This window comes from Octodon degus, unplaced genomic scaffold (genome assembly GCF_000260255.1).
Source record: "Octodon degus isolate 3935 unplaced genomic scaffold, OctDeg1.0 scaffold00104, whole genome shotgun sequence".
Classification (NCBI taxonomy): Eukaryota; Metazoa; Chordata; class Mammalia; order Rodentia; family Octodontidae; genus Octodon; species Octodon degus.
This window is the reverse complement of record NW_004524680.1, coordinates 3924277-3934281: the sequence shown is the minus strand read 5'-3', so window position 1 is coordinate 3934281 and position 10005 is coordinate 3924277. Positions and strand designations below refer to the sequence as shown.

Below are 10005 nucleotides of genomic sequence, written 5' to 3'. Positions count from 1 at the left end.
TGCCTAATGCCAAAATGGAATAAGGATTTTTTTGTTGTTGTTGTTCCTCGAATGCCTTCAGGGCACTCTTGGCCAGTGGGAGAGTTGTGAGGTTCGAACTCCAGCAACCTGAGGCTGACAGCTTTGTGGAAGCAGCCACTTAAAGGCCTGAGCTAGGGGCCGGGCCCCCCCCCCACTATCTTTGATTCCTGGTCCTAGATATCAGTGCACATGTGGTGGGCGTCCCTTCCTGATTTGGTACAGACTGATGGTAACTGTGCAACTACAAATCTTTTTGAGGACAGGACAGGCAAGTTCCACTGTCACTCGTCTAGGCCCTAGCATGACAGGTCAGGCCTGGGGATCAGACCCTACAGGCTCAGACCTATTCCTGATAGCGTCAACGTCCTCGGTGTCCCAGCTCTCTGCCTGATTGGTGGACTCTGGTAGGAAGCTGGGCTTGCAGAAGGCTGGTAGGGAGCAAGAGTTGTAAACCCGAGGGAGAAAGCTACACGGGCATGGTGGTACACGCCTGAAACCCCAACGCTCAGGAGGCTGAAGTAGGAGGAACATGGCAAGTTTAAGACCAGCCTGGGCTACAAAGTGAACTCAAGGCCAGCCTGAACTGTGTAGCAAGACCCCGTCTCAAAAAGACCAACAAAACAAAAAAGTGGGGGGAATGCAGAGGACTGCAAGAAAGGCTAATGGCTGCATTAGCAGATGAAGCGCAGAGGTTATGGACTATTCTGAGAGGCTCCTTGGGACAGTGGGAAGAGGTGACAGGCTGGAGGTGAAAGTGTAGGATTCGTGGGTAGTGCTGGTGGCAAGTATCTCTGGAAGGGGGCTGGGGAGATGGCTCAGTGGAATAAGCACTTCCCTGGCAAGTGCAAGAGCCTGAGTTCAATCCCTGGTTCTGCCAAAAAAAAGTATCTCTGGAAGGTGAGGAAGAAATTGTGGAGGACCACCTGAGCAGCTCTCCTTGAAAGAGCAACTGTCTCCATTTTTACTGAGCCTGACCCCATTTCCTCATATTGTCATGTACAGAGCTGGCTAGGACTTCTATTTATCCTTCAGTTGGTCTTAAGCAATGTAATTGGTCTAGCTGAGGTGCTGGTGATAGTCTTTGAAGGTGGCATGCGTGTATCCCTGGTAACCTATACCTGCTGCTCTTTAATGTGAGCCTGGGTCGAGACAGGATGGTAGAGCTAATGCTCTGCGGCGCCAGCTGGAATTGAGCCTCGAGATAGAGGCTATTACTTCCTGGGGCTTGAAAGACATCAAAACTGAAACACCAGACCCCCCTAAAACATTGGATGCTATCTTTATGGCATATTATAAAGCAGATTGCTTTCTCTGCATATCCTCTCTGCATATGGTGGAGGTAAACGTAGGCCACCCACCTAGCTCAGCTCACAATGGTCACCTTCTTCCCACAATTCTCCGTCAATGCTCCTCAAGCCACTCCCCCACTGAATAAAAACCAGGTGAGGCCCTGGGTCACTCTCTTTGTTCCAGGAAGTCATCTTCACGGCTGAACTTAGAGCCCCTTGACTCCCCAGTGATTGAAAATATAATTTAGTGTCTTTATTTTTGCCATGGGTTGCATTGAAAGTGGTAGATTGGAATTAACTTGATGGGATTCCAATAACATAACTTTGAGATTACAAACATTGGCTTCTTGGACCGAGACAAGGACCTGGAAGTGACGCCTACAAGAAATGTACTAGGTTGGTTGGGTTGAGGAAAAGTGAGCAACTGACAACACTCCCAGGGGTTCACCCTGAGTGTTTAGAAAGATGATGATGGGGAATAATGGGTTTCCTTTTCTAGGGGAAGGGACAGGTGGCGGAAGGCTTAGGACAGCCCTTCTGGTTGTGGGCAGTACTCAGTTCTGTAGGGGCTGGAAGAAGTCCCAAGCTGACAACCTTGGAAATTAGGTCTCTGCTTTACATAAGTAGCACCTGTCACTTCACATCTACAGCTATCTTCACTGCATTCTTTAACCCTACCAACCACTTCCTCAGACTCCTGGGAGCAAATTGGGTCTCTGCTCTTCCAAGCTCCCAGATATAGTGATGGTTCAGTTCCCAGGCTAAGGGAAGGTGAGAGGGACCTGTAGTCTTCAGCCCCACATCATCATAAAGGACAAAACACAAGTGTCTTTGGTGAATGGAACTAGGTTAATGGAGTCCACAAGTGAATGATCCAGAACCACAATGAGACAAGCCAAGGGGTCAATAGTACCTCCCCCTGGGCACATCAGCTCCCACAGCCCACCATGCCTGAGTCTATATCCCGTGCTACCTTGACTGCCTGGGGACTGACACTCAGCCTCTGGGATTTTGCTGTTTCCCGCTGAGACTAGGAAGACTATAGTGTTCACCCCCCTGGTGGGTGGAACTGACCCACCACAAAGTCAGGTTGGGGCTCCAGGGAGGTTACCCAATCACCAGTCCCCAGAACATGTCCAAATCCAAACCTGGCCTTTTTCCTCAAGGTTCTCAGGGCTGAGGCAGAGCCTAGCTCTGGTGGCCATGTCTCTACCTGGGACCACTAGAGAAGAGCCCTGCTCCCATTTCACAGCCCACTAAGAGTGCACACACAACCTGGTGTGCACAGCACCTGCCTCTAGGCCAAGCAGCTCTGGCCTGAGCACGGGGACAGAGTGCTGGGGCTGGTCAGGCTAGGGAGGCAGTGTTGATTGTAAGAGATAGCCGGGCACAGAGCTGCTGAGGCCAGGGCTATGAAAATGTACTTTATTGGGTCCCAGACTCAGGACAGAGGAACTAGAGTGGACTAAGGCAGGGACGGCAAGGAGGGAGGTACTAGGCCACCTGGGCCTTGTTTCCCTGAGGACAGACAGAAAAAGGGCCTTACTGCCCAGCTGCCTGGACCCCCCAGCAGAGGGGGTGGGATATGGGCCGCCTACTGGGCAGTATCCTTAGCCCCTGACAAGGTCTGAGGCCATGGGCTGCTGAGCTTTGCCAGCTGAACATTTGCTCCCTCATTGCTTCACTTCCGGGCCTGCTCGTAGTTGTCCATGAACCAAGTGCAGGTTTCCTTCACAGCTGTAGGGTAGGCAGACGAAAGCCAGTAGGCAGGTGAGAGACAGGAGGTAGGCAGGTGGAGGCCTCAGGGACATATGGAAGTCACCTCCCAAGTGGTACAGGCTGATGGGCATCTGGTGACCCATGTCTGAGGGGCACTCCACCCCTATCTCACAGTAAGGAAGCTGAGGCCACAGTAGGGGACAGGAGATACTAGGGGCCAAAGCCAATGGGGCAGGGCAGACAAGAAGCCTGCAGTTGGGTGTGGCAGCTACTATGGAAGAGCTAGAGCTTACCCTGCTTGAAGGGTGTGAACTGGAAGTTGGGCAGGTAGGTCCGAAGCTTGCCATTGCTGGCTGTCTTCTTAAACTGCCCATCAGACTTGGTTGTATCAAACTGGGAGCTTTGGTCAAGGCCACAGCAGAGGGAACACCCCCACCCCCACTCAGCCTTGAACCTCTGCCTCTCTGCATGGGCACACGCCCCTTTCCCCCAGCAGCCAGAAGCACCACCAGCGAATAATAAGCTGTTACTCCATGGTCCTACACAGGGGGCAGGCGCACAGTGCCCCTCCATGGGGCCCTACCAACACCCCATCCCAGAAGGCAAAGGATACTGTGACTTCTCCATGGAAGCCCATGGCCTCCACCACAGCCTCGGCTGCCTCCTTGATGGAGACCTCATCTTCCTCACCCACTATGGAGAGCAATGGGCCAGTGGGCAGTCGGGTCTCCTGCCTAGCCCCCCACAGGCATTCCCAACAGGCAGGAGTCCTACCCCACTGTGAGGTTGAGACTCTCCACAGAATGAGGGTGAGATTCCCCACGCACCTGAGAGGATGATGGGCTCAACTTCGCTGTACTCCCGCAGGACCCAGATGAACAGCCGGGCCAGGTCCTACAGGTAGGACAGGCAGGTCAGAGCCCACAGTGACAACCAGTGCCCCTGCTAGGAAGGCCACAGTGCCATCTAGGCTCAGTCAGACCACAGCCAGGGCTCAGCCTTGACAAGGTCCCTCCCCAGGCAACTCTTTCTCACGCTGGGCTATACCCATGCTGCAGCCACCCTGACAGCCCAAAAGGCTACTCTTTGGAGGAAGGATGTTCCCCTGTACACACCAGCGAGTAGATGAATTGTCTCCGTGGCTTCCCAGTACCCCACACGGTCAGGGCTGAGCCGCTGCCTGAAGTTTAGGGGGGGAACAGATGTCAGAAGACTCCAGTCAGGCCAGGTTCTCCTAAGAAAGCTGGGACCCGGTCTGGTGGAGACCCAGGCTGGGTGGCCACACTCACTCTTGGCCAGGTGCACCTTGTGGATGAGGCCGGGAAGCACATGGCCATCCTCGATGTTGAAGTTGTCATGAGGGCCAAAGACATTGGTAGGAATGACTGCGGTGAAGGTACAGCCATGCTGCTGGAAGTAGGCCCTGCAGTGAGACAGTATCTACTGCTCTCACCTGACTTCAGCCCACTGTGCCTCTACCAGCCTCTTACAGATGCAAAGACAAGGAGCATAAAGACCAGTGCCCACCCAGCTGATCCCATCCACACACGGGAGCTTGAACCCTCTTCCCACTCTCCCAGCCAGGCCTGGGCAGGATGCTGGAGGAAGACCTGTTCTGCACGTCAATCATCCTCTTGGCATAGGAGTACCCAAAATTGCTGCTGTGTGGAGGCCCGTTGTGGATCTGTGGGAGCAGAAGCACAGAGGCCTTCACAACCCTATTCTGCCCACATCCTGGGCCCCACCCCCAGAAGGTTCCATCCCTTACCATGGTCTCATCGATGGGATAGGTAGTCTTATCAGGGAAGATACAGGTAGACAGGCAGGACACCACCTTGCGGGTGCCCACCTCAAAGGCGGAATGCAGGACGTTGTCATTGATGTGTACATTCTTCCTCTGCAGGGGTGGAGCCGAGACATATCAGACTTCCATGGCAGGCCTGCTCCTCCAGCAACAGAGGGAGGAAAAAACCCTGGCCCCTTGAATATGGGCAGTAACTGTAGCTGTTTGTTCTGTACCCAGGACAAGACACAGCCTCCCAGTGTGACCTTGCAGAAACAAGTGCCCCTGCCAGGGATATAGGAGAGTTCTAGCTGCCATTCTCATGGGGACTGCAGAGACCAGGGTAGGGGCCAGAAGTTGAAGGAACTCAGGGAGTTCAGTGTGGCTCTGGGTAGGGTCCCCACTTACACAGAAGAGGCTCCTCTACATCCCCACACCAGAGGACCCACATCCAGCTCTACTTCCCATGACCTGCCCTATTTCCTCCCCTGGCTCCAGTTCACTTCCCTAAATCAACATGAGATAGCCAGCACATTTGGATTGGCCTTGGAACACGGGAGGGAGGTGGGGAGGAGGAGGGAGGTGGTAGCCAGGCAGCTGGAAAGGCTGATACAAAGAGGCCAGGTGCACCTTGTGGATGAAGCAGGACTCCTGAATGACAGGACTCCTGGTGGGAGCCCCTGCGGACCCCAGTGCCTGGTAAAGACTAGCTAGCCCAAGGACACTGCCAAGAGGCAAATGGGCCAACCTTCAAGGTCACAGTCAGCAGGGGAGGCATACATTATGCTCCCCTTTCCCAGGGCATACACCACAGCTAAATCTGCACCCCACAGCATGTGGTGGGCCTGGCTTAGAGGAGCTTGGCCAGACACATCACGAAAACCTCTGGCATCCCAGGGAGGCAGAAAGCAGCCCCAAGCCATACGGCACATGTTGGCTTAAAATCATTAATCACCCCAGCACTCAGGAGGCTGATACAGAAGGATCATTTGGAGTTCGAGACCAGCCTGGGCTACAAAGGGAACTCAAGGCCAGCCCAAACTGCATAACGAGACCCTATCTCAAAAACGCAAAGACACACACACACACACACACACACACACACACACACAAGCTCACCAATCCTAGGTCAGCTCCACAGCTTTTGGGTTGAGCCACATGCCTCCAGGCCCATCTGCATGTCTTTCTGCACACAGCACCAAGTGTGGGCCATGGAAGCCCACCCCCTAAGAGCCACTTCCACCAAACTCTGCAAAGCCCTAATCCTCACGAACTCCCTGAGGTAGGAACATGAGCCTGTGAGAGGGGAAAGCCTACCAGAAAGTTCCCAGCTCCTGGATCCCACAACTTTTTGTGCCCCCAACTTACCCAGAAGTCCAAATTGTATTTGATATTCCGGAACAGGCCCCCCACCATTGCAGCAAGATGGATGACATGAGTGGGCTGGATTTTCTGGAACAGAGCTTTGGTCTGTGCTGCATCCCTGGGTGGGGAGCCAGGCTGTTAGGGGTCACAAGGAGGCCTGAGGGAACTATCAGTAGGCAATGCTATAGTGGGTATAGGAACCGGGTGGGGACATGGCAGGAGAGACAGCCAAGCACAAGGCTAAATTCAGGGCCTAGCAGAAGGGATGGTGTGGACTTCTGGGAAAGGACAGGAGAATGTTTACCCAGAGCACAGTCAGCACTCCCAGGCCAGGCCTTATACCTGGCAAGGAAAGCCCAGACTTGTGGCTATTGGCAGACTCGGAGCCTGGAGCGCTTCAGTGTGGAGAGGGCACTGGATGGGGGTTGGGGAATTCTAGGGATAGTCACAACTCACGTGAGGTCTGCATCTTTGGATGAGACAAACACCCATTCCTCTCCTGGCAGGCCCGCACCCTCTGCAACCACCTTCTGGATGGCTCGGCCCACCAGTCCAGAGCCGCCTGTCACTAGGATCCTCATGTGACCCTGGGGTTCACCCATGTTGGCTGCACCTGAAGGGTCACATAGTGAGGCTGAGACTCCAGACTCCTCCAGCACCGTATTTCCCTAGGGCAAGAGGCAACAGCTCACAGACAGGCAGTCCGACCTAGCTGGGTGTAGCCTTCCATCGTTCCCTAGAAGACCTCTGCCTAGGTCGCCACAGCCCCCTGGAGACTACGGTCCCGACACATGACCCCTCCAGGCAGAGAAAGGGTACATCCTATGCCCTTCAGTAGACCAGAGGGGCGGCACATAACCTTGGAGATGGGGAGTCCCGACGAAATGTGGGTGCTGCTCCCAGCCAAGGTCTACATGCTACAAATAGGCAAGGGGCGGTGCCCGCGCTAGCAGCCCTAGCCCACCGGTCGGGACTGGTGCCCGTGGGCACTCGCGATCCTGATTTCTCCAATGCAGGTCGCGCCACTGGCTGGACGGCCTCGGGTGCCGCTACTCTCCAGAATCCACCCTGCAAATCTGCCCTGCTCCAGCGGCAGGTCTCCATCACCAACCCGACAGGAGGGGTCTTGCCCCACATTCCGCGCCCTCGACCACACCGGCAGACCAATGGAGGCCCACGGAGACCTTACACCCGGGCGCTCACCCGCGGCTCCGACCCTGGCTTGCACAGGACTTTCTGTCTCCCTGTGCCACGTCTCCAAGATCTCGTGGCTGTGCCAAGTTGTCTCACCTGAATCCGCCCCACCCGCCAGAATAGTTGCTTCCGGCGCGGCTAGTCCTCAGGTCCAGCGCCGGCCAGGTGGAGAGGCGGGGCTCCCCTGCGGTATTCTGGGAAATGGAGTTCTAGGCCTGCGCCTGTGCAGCCCGTGCGCTTCTGGGAAACAGAGGGGTTACTGGGAAATGTAGTCGAAACCACCCTGTCAGCTAGGAAATCGCTGGTCTGTTGTATCCTGGCCTGCCCGGGATACAGCCCTCTCGGAAATGCCTAGATTTAAATTTTTCTTTCTAGGACCTTGAGTGAGATGCATCAGTATTTACTTATTTGAGCTTGATTGTATTGGGGATTGCTGTATTCTTTTTTAATTAATTACTTTTTTTTTCGGTACCAGGGATTGAGCTCGGGACCCTGCACTCGCCAGGCAAGCACTTATTCTACTGAGCTATCTCCCCGGCCCTTGCTGTATTCCTTTTATGTGGTTGCACTTGGGGCTATAAATTTCCCTCTTAGAACTGCTGTCATGGCATCTGGTAGGTTTTGGTGTATTGTGCTTTCATTGTCATTTGTTTACATAGTTCTGTAGCCTCTTGCTGTTGATTTCTATTTTATTTATTTATTTAATGCATGTAGTACAGGGTCTGCAGAATTTTTATTTCGTCAATTTTGAAGGCTAATTTTGCAGAATATAAAAGTCTAGGGGCCAGGGAGATGGCTCAGTAGAATAAGCGCTTGCCTGGTAAGCACAAGGGCCTGAGTTCAATCCCTAGTTCCAAAAAAAAAAAAAAAAAAAAAGTCTAGGTTAGCCACAGGTGATGGTGCATGCGTATAATCCCAGCACTTAGGAGACTGTGTTGATAATTGTTTTCTTTTAGGATTTGAAAATTTTCGCTCCAAGCTCTCCTGACCTTCAGAGTTTATGCTGAGATATCTGATGTCATTCTGATGGGCTTGCCTTTGTTGGTACCTTGCTGTTTAAAAAAAAAAAACAGCTTTTAATATTTTCTTCTTTTGTTGAATTTCTGGAGTTTTGTTTGTGTGTCATGGAGCGGTTTTCTGCTCATGCAAATGCAAAAACAACTGCAGTATGACTGCCACCTGGCGGAAGCAACTGGAAATGCAATCAATTGCAAGAAACTGCACTGTCAAACCTTCAAAGGTTAATGATGAAATTTTTAGAGAAAAATGGAGATAGAATGAGTTAATGAATTTATTGATTTGTGTATGTTGAACAATCCCTGAATCCCTGGAATGAATCCTCCTTGGTCATGGTGTATAATCTTCTTGATGAGTTGCTGCATTCTGGTTGCCAGTACCTTATGTATATTGAGTGTTGTATCTGTGTTCATTAGAGATTGGCCTGTACTTTTCTTTTTTTTCATTGGCTCCTTCTCTGATTTTGGTATCAAGGTAATAGCTGATGAGTAGCAGACTTGACCAATGTGAGGACATATTGCCAGAAATAGGAAACAAGGTTGATTTAATAGATCAAAAGAGGGCTGGGGATATAGCTCAGTGGCTTAAGCACCTGCCTGGCAAGCGCAAGGTCCCAAGTTTGATCCTTGGTACTGAAAAAAAAAATGAAAAAAAAAAAACCCTAGTAGATCAAAAGTTCTCAGCCAGCTGATAGCTCAGCGGACTGAAGTATCTGCTTAGGCAAGCACAGGGACCAGGGTTTGATCACTGGCACCACAGGCCACAGGCCCTGCTCCCAAATGCCCTGAGCCGGCAATTGAGACAGGCCTGGTGGTGCATGCTTGTAATCGTAGTGCAGGGGAGGCTGAAAACAGGAGGATCACTAAGAGTCTGAGCTGTGGAGTGAGACCCTTACAAAGTACATAAAATAAATTGCTGCATCAGAAATAGGTTCAAATTTATATGAATAATTATTGGAATAATACATGAATGGGCTTGCCATTAGGAGACTGAGGGAGGAGGATTGCTGTGTTCAAGACCAGCCTGTACTATATAGTGAGTTCAAGGCCAGCCTGAACTGCATAGTGAGCCCCATCTCAAAAAATAACAACCCTCAAATTAAAAATAAATAAAAGCCTAGGATGTGTGTTGATAATTGTTTGAGAAAATTCTCATGACTGGTTGAGAAAAAAATTAAAGAATAGGACCACTGGGAAAATTATTACTAATTTATCCTATGAAATCTGTAAATATACTCGCCAATATAGAGCTTGTTGTAGCAGAGTCAAGTACTGACTGAAATCAATAGGCAATATATGATTGTAACAGGATCAATATCAGAGAGTTCTTTAGATCTTCTCCTTTCCATGGTGACAACCTTGGCAATTTGTTCTAAAGATTAAAGTTTTGATTAACTTATTAGAAAGGTAAAGCCACTCAATAGAATAAATTTGTTTATTGTCAAATTGTCATATAAAGCCTGTAGGAGAAAAATATAAAGGCAAAGAGAATAATTTGTATTTATTCTAAAAACTTGATGCTGCTTCATCCCCACCCATTCTATTCCAACTAGAATGTTCCAAGGGAAAAAGGATAGAGGATAGAGAGGATTCTGCTGGCGTGCGTGTGCTTGTGCGC

The 10005-nt window shown here is 51.3% G+C and overlaps 1 protein-coding gene across 4 annotated transcripts; it reads right to left on the bottom strand.

The window, feature by feature from the left end:
• Positions 1–2708: 2708 nt before the first annotated feature.
• Positions 2709–7549, bottom strand: Tsta3 (tissue specific transplantation antigen P35B). Of its 4 annotated transcripts, none has more exons than XM_004638903.2 (11): positions 7468–7549; positions 6634–6790; positions 6181–6295; positions 4798–4926; positions 4640–4713; positions 4319–4452; positions 4145–4209; positions 3857–3923; positions 3643–3722; positions 3323–3422; positions 2709–3047 (listed from the first exon to the last, which is right to left on the bottom strand). In XM_004638903.2, exons 2-11 carry the CDS (start codon positions 6777–6779, stop codon positions 2992–2994), a joined length of 966 nt encoding a protein of 321 aa, XP_004638960.1. In that variant the 5' UTR covers positions 6780–6790; positions 7468–7549; the 3' UTR covers positions 2709–2991. The 4 variants fall into 4 exon arrangements, with proteins under 4 accessions (XP_004638960.1, XP_023579752.1, XP_023579751.1 ...); XM_023723984.1 differs by having other exon boundaries at positions 6634–6845; positions 7468–7543; XM_023723983.1 differs by lacking the exon at positions 7468–7549 and adding an exon at positions 7381–7461.
• Positions 7550–10005: the final 2456 nt, after the last annotated feature.

Bases quoted from the DNA above. Each gene is read 5' to 3' on its own strand.
- Tsta3 (XM_004638903.2), bottom strand. From the start codon at position 6,779: ATGGGTGAACCCCAGGGTCACATGAGGATCCTAGTGACAGGCGGCTCT. The intron at 3,723-3,856 runs GTGCGTGGGGAA...TGCTCTCCATAG, and splicing joins TGAGCCCATCATCCTCTCAG to TGGGTGAGGAAGATGAGGTC. The intron at 3,048-3,322 runs GTAAGCTCTAGC...CCTACCCTACAG, and splicing joins GTTCACACCCTTCAAGCAGG to CTGTGAAGGAAACCTGCACT.